This window comes from Vombatus ursinus, unplaced genomic scaffold (genome assembly GCF_900497805.2).
Source record: "Vombatus ursinus unplaced genomic scaffold, bare-nosed wombat genome assembly UNPS02014812.1, whole genome shotgun sequence".
In the NCBI taxonomy this organism is placed as follows: domain Eukaryota; kingdom Metazoa; phylum Chordata; class Mammalia; order Diprotodontia; family Vombatidae; genus Vombatus; species Vombatus ursinus.
Window position 1 is genome coordinate 63,320,832 of NW_020954590.1, and position 17,502 is coordinate 63,338,333.

The 17,502-nt window shown below is 37.3% G+C and overlaps 1 protein-coding gene across 1 annotated transcript in view; it reads right to left on the reverse strand.

Moving 5' to 3' along the window:
- Nucleotides 1–17,502, reverse strand: part of LOC114054221 (GRB2-associated and regulator of MAPK protein 1) — a 205,015-nt gene that overhangs the window by 116,772 nt on the left and 70,741 nt on the right. The window contains exon 2 of the mRNA XM_027877393.1: nt 16,378–16,518. Within this exon, the coding sequence (XP_027733194.1) occupies nt 16,378–16,518 (141 nt within the window). The remainder of the gene's footprint in view (nt 1–16,377; nt 16,519–17,502) is intronic.

A 17,502-nucleotide genomic window follows, 5' to 3' on the forward strand; every position in this document is an offset into this window, starting at 1 on the left:
ACAGGTCTGGGCTGACAATACCCAACTAAGGTTCCTTTCTTCTATTCTAAGCATTTGGTAGAAACTCAGTATTTTAATTCGACTGGAGAAGACAAAGGGACCTGAAATAATTTTTAAGATATAAGCAGGAGCTGGAAGTAAGGACATTGCCTTTGTGACACCACTTGATAATTACAAAGTGAGAGACTGAATTATTGGCAGTCCTGTACAATATGCGTCATCGAACAATGTCAATTCACAACCAGCTCAAATACCATCCATTTGAAAAATGGCTTGTTGCGTCTGAAAACCAATTTCTTTGACATCAATTTATTTTTAATTCACAACCAGCTCAAACACTGTCCATTTGGAAAATGGCCTGTTGTACTGGAAAACCAACTTCTTTGATATCAATTTTTGGTAGGTGAGGAGGGGCAGATACTTCTACCCTCCAAAGTGAGGATTTCTGGTCTTGCTTAATTTGAAGAGTGATGGACTGATAACCAATATTAATTGTGTAAGGCTTATATTTAAGTGCTAAAAATAGATACACATAATTCTTTATTTTGATTAACAAAAATCAAATATGGCATAAAGAACAGAGTGCTGGACTTGGGAGCGAGGAAGAACAGATTCAAATCGTGCCTCAGACACTTCCTAGCTATGTGATCCCTACACGCCAGTCACTTAATCTGTCTTGACTTCAATTCCTCTTCCATAAAATGAAGGGGTCTGACTCGACGGTCTCTAAGTCCACTCCGGCTTAAATCAATGGCGCTGTGAGTCTCACTCTTTCTACCCAGAATACCTTAATCTCCAAGGAAACAGGCATGAAACATTGTTCCACAGCCATCTTCTGAGGGAGCCACGCTCATTCACACAAATAGATCGCAGAGATACATGGAAAACCACATACACCACTACAGGAGGAAAAAAATCTCCATTTTGCCAGTTTTATAAGTTTTCAAAAACAGGAATCTAACAGTGACTCTCAACAATAACTTGTCTTGTGTGAGAAGAGGTAAACGGCTAGGTGAGGTCACCAGTGGCAAGTTAACCCTGTTCACCATTAATTCGTACAAGCAGCTCTAGTCGATAGGAAACCACTGAAGGTTCTGATCTAAGGGGTGATATGATCACAACCATACTTAAAAAAAGATTCATCTGACTAATGTAGGGAATTAACTGGAAGGAGGCTGTCTGCATCTCTCTTGGGGATGTATCGTTCTATTTTGTATTATCAATCTGTCAATATGCATTTGTTAAGTACTAGAACCATGCTAGATACTAAGGATACAAACATTTTAAAAAATGAAAAAGCTTACATTCCATTTGGAGGAAACAATATATATACATATAAGGTATCCCAAAAATCTCAGTGCAGCTTTAAGCTTTGATAGAATTTTCGGGATATTTTGTGCATGTATCTCTCTACATGTGTTTTATGCACGTACACATATGTATATATGCATATAATAGATTTCACGTACATATATGAGATATACAGATACATGTATATATCTTTCATGTCCCTGTTTGAAATGTTATTCTGTATATGTATGTATATATACATGTATATTTGTGCTGTATATATACTGTATATATACATGAGATATAGATATATATATGAAGAAAGTATATTTTTATTTGTTGTGTGTGTGTATGTATGTATGTGTGATATCTTTGTGTGCTGTGGAGGCAGACGCAGGAAAGTTGGAACAAAATATAAAGCTTATGGATCTAAAAAATCTGCAACATCCTAAAGAACATTTCTATGTAGGAAATACTCCAAAATGATAAAGAAGCAACTTGTAATTTAATCAATGATTAATTTTGAACAGATCTTGAAGAAAATACTGAATATACGGGGACTGGGACTACACACACACACACATACACACACACACACACACACACACACACACACACACACACAGTAAATACATGGTACTTAAGGAGGGAAGGCACCAGAAGTTGGAAGCTCAGAAAAGGTTTAGTACAAGTAGGTGATGTTTAAGCTTCTTCTTGAAGGAAAAGAGAGACTATCTGAGGTGGAGGTGAGGAGGGCTATATCTACATGGCTTATCTCTCTAATAAAAATGTTGCTGCTATTTGTCCTTCGTTTCTGAAGAGGGCTAATGACAACATGGGGTGATAGCTTGACTTAAGCATGAATTGGATTTAAGTGAGGCAGAGGTGCACAGTCTTCAGCCTCACTCTCCCTTCTGGAGTCATCAAAGTCCAATGGCATAACAAAAGTCAAGACTGGTGATGGCCCAGGATACAGTGAATGACCTTGGTTTTTTCTGATGTCTGATCAAGCACTAAGCGCTCCACAGTGCCTGCTTCATGGCCATTGGAACAAATTATTCTCATCTGCCCATTCCATCAGGGAATTCATCACATGCTTGAGGTACACAGCCCCCTAACTGACTGACTGGTTTGAGGCCTGTCCATCAGTTACCCTCAACCTGGTTTAACCCATCTACTGAAACAGTTTACCAGGGTGTGGCTACTGTGTATGCTACAGCTTCTTGGAGCCACAGGTGAAAGATGAGTGCCAGGTGAACACCTAAGGTGGATGAGCTTTTTTTTTTTTAATTACATAAAAATGTAATAAGCTTCTGGAGGAGAGGGACCATGTCCTAATTAATTAGAGCTCCCACAGTGTCTAGCACGTTTTGCATATAAGAGTTCCATAAGTGAATGAAAATAGAAGCAGAGATATTAGCCTAAATTAGGATGATGGCTTCGAAAATTAAAAGGAGGGGAAAGATAAATGTTTTGAAGGCAGAATCTTTAAGAATTGGCAGCTGAATGGATACTTGTGGACTTGAAAAAAATTAAGATATTTAAAGATTAAAACATTAATATTAAAATATTAAAACATTTTTTAAAAATAGTAAGAGATGATTCCTTATTTTTGAGTTTAGTAACTAGGAAAACAGTGAGTGGTGTTGGAAGAAAGAGCCAACTCAGGAGGAAAGATGGCCATCTATCTAGCCTTGAACACTAGGCTCGGAGCCAAGAGAAATATGAGTCCAAGTCACAAAGGAATGAGATATTTCAAATGTACATTACATGTAATTCATCTGCACTTTCTTTAAAGTTCTGTAGACTAAAATTCTATTTAGCTGGCTTTACTCTTGACAGGATAGTACCAAGGAAGGTGAGCCTAACAGAGACAAGTTCCATGATTAATATACCAGTTCCAACAAGTTGAAGTTATCATACAGTGAACATCCCACAAAATCAATATGGAAGAGTGTATGACTCATCCTATCTGCCTTAAATACCACTAAAGTTCACCTGCCACACACAGTTTGTCCTTTTTTTTGGCTTCACAGCATGCTGGGAGAGTCACATCAACAGGTAAGCAGCTTACCAGGAGCCGAATATACATCTTCACTGTTTCGTGAGTCATAAAAGCCAGATGACTTCAGCCCCCAAGAAATATTATTATTAGGGCATGATATTTCCAACAGTGAAGAAGTTACTTAAAGAAGTCTAACCCTGTGAGCCCTCTGGGAACCCATCATTAAGTCCATTCTGTGTGAAGAGAAACAACTGAGGTTACCTTTAGCTCAAAGTAATATCTGAGAGCAAAAAGTTAACCCTTTAAAGCTCCAATTAATTACTCAGATGGATAAAATGAATAAGAAAGGTGAATTCTCAGGTTAAACAAGCCCATTTCTGCCAGTGACATAAACACTCCACTTAGTGGTGTGGTCATAGCCAGCTTACTCATAGGTTCCATATGATTTTAATTATATTATCCCATGGATTGAGCTAGACTTGAGCTGTGGTGGTCCCTTTTACAGGCCTTCAGGAGGTGCATTCTGCTAGCATTACATGAGCAGAAATCAAGGGGAAATGGCAAATTCAAAAGTCACATTTGCTCTCTGTTCTATCACAGAGTTATTTTAGACTTCTAGGTCCTAGATTCTCCCATATGTTGATTAAGTGTGCTCTGCAGTGACTGAGAGAACAAATGAGGAATAATGTAAAAAATAAAGTCATAAATGACTGGCTGTAATTGTCGTGGAAATGTGGCATATTACATTAGCCTCTGAAAGAAAACATACAGAGGGATATGCAGTTGAATTGCAGCCCCACTTGGTTTAAAAAAAAAATTAACATGCATTTACTTTTATCTCTCACCTCCCCTTCCCTATGAAAAAAAAGGAAGAAAATAAAGTTATAACAAATACGATAGCCAAGCAAAACCATTCCCATATTAGCCATGTCCAGAAATGTGTCTCATTTTGCATATTTAGTCCACTCATCAAGAGAATGGTCTCACTCTTCATCATGGGCCATCTAGAATCATAGTTGATTTGAGTTCTTAGGTCTTTCAAAGCTGTTTGTTTTTACAACATTGTTACAGTATAAACTGTTTTCCTGGTTCTACTCAGCTCACACTACAACAATTCATACAAGTCTTTCCAGGTTTCTCGGGAACTCTCCATTTGTTCTTTTCTTGTTGCACAGTAGTATTCCATTAGATTTATGCACCATAATTTGTTCTACTATTCCCCAATTGATGGGAACCCCCTTTGATTACAGTTTTTTGCCACCAGAAAAAGAGCTGCTATGAGTATTTTCGTACATACAGATCCCTTTCCTTTTTTTTTTTCTTTTGGGGGCATGGATCTCTTTGAGCTATAGGCAAAGTGTCCAATAGACAATAGAAATAAGGAAAACTTCTATCACACAAGGTTAAACTCAAATTCCTGTTTTTTGTTGTATTCATTCATTCTTCAATCTGAGTTAGAGTCTGAGCTCTGCCATTTACTAACTTTGTGACCCCTGGCAAGTCACAATTGGTCTAGTCACACCTGGATTTTTCTCAAAAGTGAATTAGGGCTATTAACCTTTATACCACAAACACTTTCAGCTGCTTAACTCAGTGTCTGGCACAAAGTAGGTACTTAATAAATGCCTATTGTTCAATGACTTCACAGGATCAAATGAGTGGATATAAATCAATCAAAAAGCATTTATTAAGCACCTTAACACACTATGTTAAGGATTGGGGATACAAACTATTAAATGTTGTACAAACATCATAACATGTTACTGTTATGATTTACTAGATTTGTAAATTTCAATGTTAGCCAAGGAATTGCATTAATTCAGACATTTATTAAGCACCTACTACATATGGTACCATAGAAGGCCCCGAGAAAGATTCAAAGAACTGGGTCCCAGCTCTCAAAGAGTTTAGAAGATAGGTACGCAAATAAATAAAAATTTCTACAAATACAAAATGTGATTTTAAAAGTAATTGTTCCCTATAGGTAGAAGGTCAGCAGCCTTATGTTTAGATCTTTAAGAAAGTGTTGGTATTTGTCTTTTACTAAATAAACTTTGTACCACGTAATAGGCAAAATACTCATATAAGGCCTTGTTCAACACTAGTAGTTACTTTTGAAAATAGATGATTCATGCTAATTAAACTCACAACCCAGGAGAATAAAATTAGCTTGTTTCAACATTTCCTTTTGTTCCGTAATTACAATCCAAGGTTATGTTAGATGCTGCATTACTATAATTTTGCCCAAGAGACAGACATTGCATATCCCACGTTTTAAAAACAGCCAACGCCTTAAGAATCCAGGTGCATGCTGAAGAGCATGGATTGTGCAAGAGGGGGAGAAAAAAACTTTTTTTTATCATCACAGTGCTTATGTGTCATTTACCCTCTTAAGACATGAAGCAGCTTCACAGATCCTTAAAATGCTGAAAAATACAGCAGCTAGGAGAAAAAGGGACTTTTGTTTTGGTTCAGTAGTGTCTGACTCTTATTAACTCCATTTGGAGTTTTCCTGGCAAAGATACTGGTTTGTCCTTTCCTTCTCCAATTCATTTTACAGATGAGGAAACTGAGGCAAACAGGATTACATGACTTGCCCAAGGTCATACGGCTAGTATCAGAAGTTGAATTTGAACTCAGGTCTTCCTGACTCCAGGACCAATGCTATTCAACTGACATTCAATGAAATGCCAATTACTAAGTGTATAGTATGGCACTAGGTATATGGGGTGATAAATGAGGATAAAAGATAAATAGGACATGGTTCTTGTACCCAAGGAGCTCACAGTTCAGAAGGCTTACCTGTTCACTTCAGGACTAATGAGAAAAAAACATTCGGATCAAAACAGCTAAAGGAGGGGGCAGTTAGGTGGTGCAGTGGATAGAGTACCAGCCCTGAAATCAGGAGGTCCTGAGTTCAAATCTGACCTCAGACCAAACCCTTGACAATTACTAGCTGTGTGACCCTGGGCAAGTCACTTAAACCCAATTGCCAAAAAAAACCCAAAAAAACCAAAACAAAAAAAACAGCTAAAGGAAAGGAAATCAATATCAAAAACACCAGAAATTATAAAGAAATTGAAGGTTTTTAAAATAATGATCTTTAAAAATTTGATTACTGAAGGAAATCCCCTCTGCCTAATTCCTCCCACCCTCAAGTGAGCAGTGTTAGACGCCTACAAAGGGCTGATGACAGGAGTGATTGCAAAATTTAGAAGTCTGACTTCCATTCCAGACTTATAAAAGCAAATCTCTGCACTTTTGGTAGCCAAACTTCTCTGGAAGGTTTGGATACACTTCATTTACAATACCTTTTATCTAAATTGAAGAATAAAATTATGGAGCAAGGGAGCAATCACTTTCCTAGTTGTTAACGCCAACTTTTCTTGAGTGTTTTCTCTGCAGGTGGCAAAATATGCCTCTCTGACTGAACAGATTCTTGCTTTTGGTATCAATTACTTGTCACACTAAGAAACTTTTTATCCAAACTTCAAAAGTTGTTTTGCCAGAATGGAAAGAAATTTTTCCATATTTCTCAGGGCACAGTTAATGACTTCAGATCAATTTCAATTATGGGACTTTTAAGTTAGCACTCACTTCCCAGTTCAGTACCAAGTGTAGTTTAGGTCTCTGGAAGCCATGTGGCTCAGTCCTTGAGTCTGAGTCAATGGTTCTCAATCACAAATGGAATTTCAGGAAAGCCTCATTGATTTTAATGCCTAGCACGGTCTTAATTGGCAAAAAAAAATTACAAAATCTTTTTAAATGGATAGCTTAATTACTCTTAAGCGCACATGACATATTGATGATGATGATGATAATAATAATAATAAATCTCTTTAAGTTTTAGAAGCAGCTAGGTGGAGCAATGTATAGAGTGAGCCATGTACAGAGTGCTGAATCTGGAGTCAGGAACACTCATCTCCCTGAGTTCAAATTCAGCCTTGGACACTTACTAGCTGTGTGACCCTGGGCAAGCCACTTAATCCTATTTCCTCAGTTTTCTCATCTGTAAAATGAGCTAGAGAAGGAAATGGCCAACCACTTCAGTATCTTTGCCAAGAAAACCCCAAATGGGATCACAGAGAGCTGGACATGACTAAAAACAATTTAACAACAACTTTAAGGTTTGCAAAACCCTTTATACATACAGTATCTCATTTTCTTCTCACAATAGCCTGTGAAGGAGGTGCTAACACTCATTATCATCTCCATTTTACAGATGAGGAAACTGAAGCTGAACGAGGATATGAACATGCCAACTGTCAGAGACAGGGGTGAACCTTGCTCTTCCTTTCTTTATTTTTTTTGAGGTAATTGGGGTTAAGTGACTTGCCCAGGGTCACACAGCTAGTAAGTATCATGTGTCTGAGGCCACATTTGAATTCAGGTCCTCCTGACTCCAAGGCTCTATTCACTGTGCCACCGAGCTGCCCCTTGGTATTCCTTTCTTTGCTACCCACCACACACTAGGCTGCCTCTGTGATAATGTGAATGAATGGCTAACAAAAAGATCTGAGGGAGAAGGGGGAGACAGAAGTAGCTGGGTCTTCATTAACGGACAGAGATTTACTTGTAATTAGCAGAATTTTTAAAAATGAACATTTGAAGATCTCAGAAACAGTAGATTCTCATAGGTGGTTTAAAAACGTCCAACACCTATAGAAGGTTATTTATTCATTTGCTTATCAAATCTGCTCTTCAATGACATAAGAGAAAAAGGTAAACTGCCCAGATGATTTTGAATTTGCAATGTGAATCAATGAATTTTTCTCATGCTTTAAAATTTGAAATAGTATTGCCTCTTGGCAACTGAAATGTGATTCTTTTTAAAAGCAGGGGGACAGCCCTGATGGATCTCCACAGATCTCTTCTGGGTTCGGTATTCCTTGAATCTTATTAGCAAAGCAATCTCTTGGTTATAGATTCAAGACTCGTATCCTTTTCATTCAACTCAATACAAACATTTCTGAAACACTTACTGAGTACAAAGCACCACACTGGGCACTAGCAATACAACCAAAGAAACAAACTAGCTCAGGACACAACATGCAGACAGGTAAGACAATACAAGGTAATCTGAGGAGGGTGGGAAGGCTGGAAGGGATGATGGAAGGCTACACAAAATAGGTGGCATCTCAACTGCACTTTGAAGGAAGGTAAGATTCAGAGCTGTGGGGCTGAAGAAGTGTTTGCTCTTTCAAAGGCTGCATAAGATGATCTTTCTGAAGCGGCTTGAGAGCTGAAATCATTAAGGCCTGAGTTCAAATCCTGCCTCAGATACTTAATAGCTCTATGACCCCAGGCAAGTCACCTCAGTTTCCTTAGCTGTCAAATGGGAATAGCACCCTCCCTCATTAGTTGTTATGAGGATCAAATCACTTTGTGAAACTTCAAAAAGCTGCATAAATGTTAGCTATTGCTATTGTGTGTTAGGCATTGAGGATACCCAGAAGAAAGATAAACAGTTCCTGCCCTTCAAGAGCTTACATTCTACCATGGGAAAAAGTCCACAGAGAAATAGATAGATAAATACAAAGTAATTTTAAAGGCAGCTAGGTGGCACAGTGGACAGAGAGTTGCTGGGCTTGGTTGGAAAGACCGGGGTTCAAATTCTGCATTAGACACTGGCTATGTAAGCATGGGCAAGTCCCTTAACTCCTCTCAGCCTCAGTTTCCTCAATGAGAAGGTTGGCCTCAATGGGCTCTAAAGTCTTTCCACCTCCACAGCTATGACCCTATAAGTCACTGACATATGGGGAATGCTTTGTGACACAAAGTTTTGAAGAGGAGTGACATGAAATCAGGTAGGAAAGGTAGATTATAAGCAAACTGTTAGGGACATCAAAATGCAGGCTGAGGAGTTAGTTTATATTTTATCCTAAAGACAATAACAGAGAGCCATAGAAGAGTTTCAAACTGAGCAGTTCATAAGCCAAGTACTAGGAATAAGCCATAATCCTTTCCATGCTTGACATTCCATCTGGTAGAGAATAATGTTCAAAAGCCCAATGATAATCATTATCATGTGCTGCTATTTGACCCCTCTATCAGCTGGAGCTTTTAAACACCCAGTGGCTCACAGCATCGCATTAAGCTAGCTAGGTTAAAACGAGGGAGTCTCTGACCTTTAGAAGCTGACAAATGAGGACAACTGAAAGATATAAAAAAGCTTACCAGAGAGACATTTCAGGAATTAAATATTTACTTAGAAGTATATTACACAACTTACAAAAAGCCAATGCTGCTTTCTGGTCAGGTCATTTGTTGTCTCACCCAAAAGAGATGAAATAAATTTCAAAATTCAATTTTTGCCCTTTCATTCCACTGCATAATTGTTATTGTTGGCTTTCTGTTTTGTTTTGTTTTTTAAAGAAACGGTTGTTGAATGAATAGAGTCAAAGTTTTTCTTGCAGGCAAATCTGGGAGAGAATCTTAGAAGGGAGACATGAACTTAAGAGTATGTGATACTATGGTCATTCGTTGGAAATTTCAGCTAGAAAAGGTCACAAGGAACCTGAAAGGTTTCCCGAGTTCACTACCTGATTGCCTTGTGTAAAGATGTCAACAATTGCTTTGAAGGCAGCTGGCTACCGTTCCAACTAACTCAATGAAACAGGGGCTTTCTGAAGCTTCTGGTTATAAGGGGGTCACATTATAAGGAATAAATAAATTCACTGCTAATGATGTTGCCAGAGGTCCCACAAGGTATGAAGTTTCAACTTGGAAGGTCTTAGAAATAAGACATGTCATATAAATTTCTTTTAGAGAAAATCAAATTTTTACTGTCATTTCAAAAGGTTAACAAATTCTTAGGAAAGTCATGAATTTTACCCAAGGCTAGAGACGTTCTTGTTATTTTACTTTCCAGCTGTCACTTCAATCATTAAAACTGAATCTTGAAATGGAGTGTAGTCAAAATAAAAGCAAATTTAACTAGAGAAAAGTAGACCTTTTGGAGCCTTGCATTTCAAATGGGTATTTTTTTCCTGTTATAGTATCATAGGATTATATACTTAAACCTAGAAAAGATCTTAGAGCTCATCACATCCAGCTCCTCATTTTACAGATATGGAAACTGACGTCCAGAGAGGTTAGGAGAATAATACAATATCACATGGGTAGTTTGAGGCACAAAAATTGGAACTTAGATCCTCTGACCCCCAAATCCAGCATCCTATCTATTATATGGCACTTTATAACAATAATAAATCACTGTTTAGTTTATCGTAAAATAAAGGTAGCAAGGTATGGTGGTAGCATTATGCTTGGATACTAAATTAGTAAATTTTTATCTATATTTCTGGGGCTTTTCACATCACCACGGTTCCTCCCAGTATCCTTCCTCACCTCCCAGAGAGCCCTTTCATATTATAAATAATATTTTCAAAGAAAGAAATGATAATAGTAATAAGGGAGGAAAAGTCAGTAAACCAATCAATACAAAGGAAAAGTGAAAAATATATGCAACGTACCACTTTCATACTCGTCTCACCTCTGCAAAGGAGTGGAATGGGGAAGGTGGGGAAGGGAGACAGCTCATAGTTCTTCTTTTGGCGCCAGGCTTGCTCTTTGTAATTTGTGAATACTTAGTTTTGATTGTTTTGTGGTTCTTTCCACTTACATTGTCATAGTCATTTGTGCTTCTTTTTTTTTTTTTTGGCTCTGCTTACTTCACTCTGCATCAGATCATGTAAATCTTCTTATGCTTCTCTGCATTCATAATATTCATAGTTTCTATTTCACTATATTCACATACCACAAATTGCTTAGCCATTACTCAATCAATGAACACCACCTTTGTTTCCAATTCTTTGCTAATGTTTGGTGATTTTTTAAAAAAAGTATGTATTTTTAAAACACTATTATATCTTAAAAGAAAATCTAATATTGAGCAGAGTATAAAATGGCAAATATTTACTGAGTGCCTACCATATGTATAGTACTGCTCAAACATGCAGTTTAATTAGGCCATTTAATTTAAAAACTTCAAAAATATACAACACTTCAGCCCTCTCCCCTCAAGTTTACAGTTTAGCTGGGTAAATACAACAATGATATGAAAAAACGTCTAAGAATGCAATACTACAAAAATGTCAGCTAAATAGTATGGATAATAAAGGCTAAGGTGCCATGAGGAGGCAAAAACCGGATTTAAGAAAGACTTTGCACAGAGGATGTGAGACTTGACTTGGTGGTGAGGGTAATAAGCTGAGGGGAAAGAGGAAGAGTATCTATTTGAGGCAGGGTGAATGACATAAGCACATACAGAGACAGAAACATGCCCAGCATGATCTGCGGTCACTGAATGCCCTCGTGGAGGGTGCTTGAAGCCCTCCACAACAAAGTTGCCATCTATCACTCCAGTCTTATTTCACTTATTCCCTTTTACATACACCCTATTTCAAGCAAACTGCAGTGTTCTCTGAATATGATGATTCATCCCATCCTTATGCCTTTGTTCAGCTACACAGGTGGTCCCCCATAGTGAGAATGTGCTTCTTTTTTACCTCCACATCTTAAAATCCATACCTTCCCTCAACGCTCAGCTGAAATGCCTTTTCTATATGAGGCCTCTTCTGAATTCCACCCCTCCCCACCAAGTTGTAATCATTCTTCTTTCTTAAAATCACTTTGTGTTATATGCTGAATCTCTTTTTTTAAAAAAATTTATTTATTTTCAGTTTTCAACAATCACTTCCATAAACTTTTGAGTTTTAAATTTTCTCCCCCTCCCTCCCTATGCTTAATCTTCTTATTGCCATGGTATGGGGGAAGGAAGAAAGGAATAAGTATTTATATAGCACCTACTATGTGGCAGCCCTCTGCACTTTGGGCCTTGCAAATATTATCCCATGATAATGTCTAACTGCATCCAAAAAAGTTACATGAGAACTTTATTATATATTTAAAAGAAATAGCAAGTTGTACATAATAGATTTGCAGTTTCACATACAATCATCTTTTTTTTTCGATTCTGCTGTATTATAGAGATGCTTTTTTTATTTCTTAAGTTCAGAATAAAACAGATATAATTTTTAAAAATAATAATGATTTCTCATGACATGGTAGAAAGAACAAAGGCATTACAAGAACCAAATTCAAATTCCACCTTGGCCACTTACTGACTGTATCACCTTAGACAACTCATTAACCTTTCTGAGATTCAGTTTTCTCATCTGGAAAATGAGAGGGTTGTCCTAAATGGACTCTAAGGTCCCTTTTACCTTTAAATCTCTGATTCTATGTCTCTTTGAGACCCCTAAAGAAGATAAGTTATTTGGGGTCCAGGAATATTTCAGTTTTTGTCTTTGTATCTTCTGTTCTTAGCACAATGCCTCCCAGGTAATAATCACTTAATAAATGTTTGCTGAACTAAGTTAAATTTTAGCTAGAGAAGAATGCAAGGTAGTGGTGGGGGGGTGGAGAGACCAGGTGGGATGCAGAGGTAGGATGGGGCCGTGTCAAGTCAAGGAAACTGAAGGAACTTGAGGTATCTGAGCAAGAGTGTGATGGGATGAAAGTGGTGTTTAAGAAACAAATTGGTAGTGTTACATGCTAGATGCATTGGGGTGGGAGAAGACTACTTACTATAGGGTGTTTCCTGCTACTTTCTGGAACCTGAGCAATTATAGTAATCAAAAAACGTTAACACCAATTCTTGGAGGAGTTATGTGTTTTTAGCCAAAATAATCCTTCTCCTCTCAGGTTTTCCCATACGAGAGAAAACCACAGGAACTTGGAGACCTTTGAAAAACAGCATGCATTTCCTCCATAGCCTCAAACACTATCTTGAAAGGGAGAACAGTCGGAGTTAATGACTATGCCTCATTTACGGCTACTGGTAAGATGGATGTGCCAGTTTCAGTAGGCGCCCAAACCTGTAGCCAAGGCACTTCCTGTGGTCTCATTTTCTCTACTGATTTTTGCAGCCGCCTCCTGAGCCTGGGAACAATATGCCTGAGAAGCAAGTTCTAAGCTAGGAGACCTAAAAATCTGCTTATTTCTTCCTGGGCAGATGATGCTCTGAAAAGGGAAGTGTGAGACTCAGAGTGATCCAGGACCAGCTAAGGGGCAAGTAGACCTATCTCAACGCACAACGAATAGGTGGAGGAAGGAGGCAGATGATGGACACAGGTACAGTTACAGGCTACACATACAGTACAGCATTAACACATAGAGTGTTAATGGCATGCTCTACTGTGGAATAATCAGTTACAAATTGTTTAAGATTGGATTTTTTTTCCCTTGGAAAATAAAACAGAAAATTGGATTTTATAAATCCAGAGATGTTTAGTAAGGAAAAAAGTAAGCAACAACAACAACAAAAACAATAATTCTCATGGTCACTTGATTATAGGCTACCCTTGGATGTATATTATACTTCTAAAATGAAATCTTTGAAAGGAAAATATCTAAGTACAGGCAGACATTAAAATATTGAATACAAAAGGGTTTTTTAAACCTTTGTTTACCTCCAAATAAAGAGTTTTAATTATAATTTTATTGCTTTTTTATCTTTGTCACTTTCATGAGTATGTTATTACTAAGAGTGTAAGCACAACCAACATTCAGATTTTGCCTAAGTGAGATGGTTAGGGGGTGGACGGGGCTGTGACCAGTATTGACATATCTGAGAACAAGTTTCAGAAGATCAGATAATCACAAATTGAGAACAAGAAGAGACCCCAAAAAATCAACTAACCCAAGTCCCCTAATCTTACAGAAGAGGTAACTAAGTCTCAGAGATATCAACTGAGGGGACGAATGGCAAAATTGAGGTTTGAACCCAGGTCCTTTAACTCCAAATCCAAATTTTCTGAATAAAATGCTACAAAAAATTTAAAATGAGATGAGAATAAAACAAGTATTATGACTATTTTACAAACAGAACATCCCTCCTAGCTAGGATTTCTCAGAGATGTACTAGGACACAGAGTCCAGTGGGAGGAGCACAAAGCGGTTTGGTCATTGTGTAGAACAGGAGTATTATTGTCCTATTGTTCAGTAAAACAAGATGACCAGTACAAAGCAACGTGTGCCATCATGCCAAGAGAGTCACAATTATGTCCAGAGACGTCTAATTGGTGAACAAGAAATGTAGAGATGGGGCTTGAGTGAAGGTAATGTTGTTGTGGTATGTAAATTGGTTTTAATTTGTGACATTTTTTATAAGCAATTGTTTATAAGATGTTACATTTGTACTTACACATTTCAACTTCACTCAGAATGAAGTAGAAAAGTGACTGTTCACAGACCTCAATGCTGTGGGTAAGCATTGTTACTTTAGCATGACGAGTTGCTATCATGAAGAATGGATGAGGTATATTTCCTGTTTCTCATGATGCATGTTTCTGTATCGTTGTGATTTATTGGATAACTAAAATTATAAGATGCTAGAATTTACATAAATGTGCAGAGATTGTTTTACAACAAAATTGGTTATGACTTGATCCAAGTGTTTAGCAACTGAGGCTATAAAGCCTGACTATACATCAGAGGATGATAGATAACATTGTTTGGTTCAGTCATTTCAGTGATATCCAACTCCTCGTGACCTCATTTGGGGTTTTCTTAGCAAAGATACTGCAGTGGTTTGCCATTTCCTTTTCCAGTTTTTACAGGTGAGGAAACAGAGGCAAACAGGATTAAGTGACTTGCCCTAGGCCACACAACTATGAGGCATCTAAGGCTGGATTTGAACTCAGGTCTTCCTGACTCCAGGCCTGGCACTTTATCCACTGTGCCACCTAGCTGCCCACAGATAACTATATAAGTACAATTTTCAAAAAAAAAACAAACCTGGCAGCTAAATAATTCACCATAAGCATTTATACTAGCTGATAATAGTTATTTCATATGTTCCCGTGTCAGTGTTTTTAAATTAAATATTTTATAGTTGTTTTTAAAAAGTATCCAAAGGGAGAAGAGAGGTAAGAGTTATTGACTCCAAATTCAGTTTTCTTTCCACTAAACCAAAATGCTCATTTGATGGATTTTAATGTAGAAATAGACAGTGATAGAGCATTAGGCGTGGAATCAGGAAGACTCATCTTTCTGAGTTCTAATCTGGCCTCAGATGTTTACTAACCATATGACCCTAGGCAAGTCACTTAACCTTGTTTGCCTCAGTTTCCTCATCTGTAAAATAAATTGAAGAAGAAAATGCCAAACTACTCTAATACTTTTGCTAAGAAAACCCCAAATGGAGTCACAAAGAGTCAGAAATGACTGAAAAACAACTGAAAACTGTAGAAACAGAAAAATTTAAAGCCAGAAGCAATAGTTAATTATGAGGGCAATTTTTACTCACTAAATATTAGAATCTAAGAATTAGATGTAGATGTGGAAGAGAACTCAAGAGTTCATAAAGTTCAATTCCCTGAAGCTACTGGGCACACTGTATAGAGCACTGGGCCCAGAGTTAGGAAGACCTGAGTTCAAACTCAACTTCAGACACTTACTAGCCACATGACCCTAGGAAAATCTCTTAACCGCTTTCTGCCTCAGTTTCCTTAACTGTAAAATGGGTATACAACACCTTCCTGAACTTGTACAGAAGTTCCAATGGGATAATAATTGTAAAGTGCTTAACACTTTGCCTGGTACGTAAGTAGGCACTTAATAGATATTTGTTTCTTTGTCTCCTTCCTTTAGCAGGGAGAGGAGTAGAGATTCAGTGACTTGCTCAAAGAGCTAGTGGAAGAGCTAAGATCAGAATCAGATCAGAATCAGGTCTCCTGACAACTAGCAGAATGATCTTTCCATCAAAATGAACTGCTTCCTGTATTATTTTCAAGAACATAGAAACCAAGAAAACTGACCATGCTTTCAACATTTTCATTTACAATACCTGATAAACTCCCAAATTAGCTACATACATGCCTCACTTGGAGGTTGGAGGCTTGAAATAAAAAAAACTAACTCCATCAAAAGTGTTGATTGTAATCCTCCAATGGTCAAAAGGCATCTCAAAGGAAGGGTTCTCACAGATCCTCCTCCCTTCTCTCACTGTGGAAGAAAAAAATTAAGTATTCATTTCTCACCCCTAATTATTTTCATAGAAGAAGAAAGCGTCATACCTGCATAATGTACTGGGATTTCTATCTTTGGCCCAATGACATAGTGACCTTCCTCCAAGCTATGAGCAGTGATGGTCGTCCACTGCCGGCAAGAATGAATCAGAAGACAATCATTCTCTCGAAGACCTTCCACAGATTCTCCTGGAAAAGAGTGTTTTATGTCAGATGCACAGAACTAATATTCATTCAGTTCTATATTTTATAGTAAAATCTCACTAACTAGAACTTAGTTTAATTCAGATTTTGATAATTTGAAACTTGAGCAGGTCTGAAATTTATCCCCTTTGTGTTACGGAGAAAAAATTAGCTTCGCAAATTATCAGTTAAGATTGTATATTTGGTCTACTTGAAAACACATCTTACTTTGGAACAGAGGTATTAAACTCCTGAGTGTTGCCCAAACCAGACTGAAATGTCATTGGGAAATATTTAACAAAATAAATAAAAAATAAAATAAAACATAGGTAATGTTAATACGTGGTTTTTCTATGTCAACATGAAGTTGCTTTTACATAAGGTTGGGACACCCCATTTCTACTGGAGTTTTAAACACCACTGATCTGGCACACTGCTTATTTTCAGATTAATTCTAATTACAATTAACCATTTATTCCTTGAAAAGAATTCCTGTCTCCTCTTCATTTTATTCTTACCTGACCAAAAGGTATATTTTCATATGTGTGTGTGTATACATATACACATATATATGTCTATACACACACACACATATATATATGTGTCTATATATACATATATAGTCTATATTCTTGAAATAATAAAAATATATTAAAATATTTTTATTTATTCTGACTGGGTCCAACCAAGATTCATAGGATTTAGAGAGAAAATTTAGAGATCATCTATTGTCTAATACCTCCTGTTTTTACAGATGGAGAAACTTAGGTTATAAAATGACTTGCCTACAAATGACACATAGATAAAAAGAAACAGCTAGGATTTGAACTCTAGTTGTCTGATTGCACACGATGATACTCTAACACCCTACCTCCACCCCCCTCCAATCACTCCATTTATTTCACTTTATATCTCAATATGTTTAATAAAAATCTTGACATTCTCCTCCAAACCAACCTTCCCTATTTCTATTGAAAATACCACCATCCT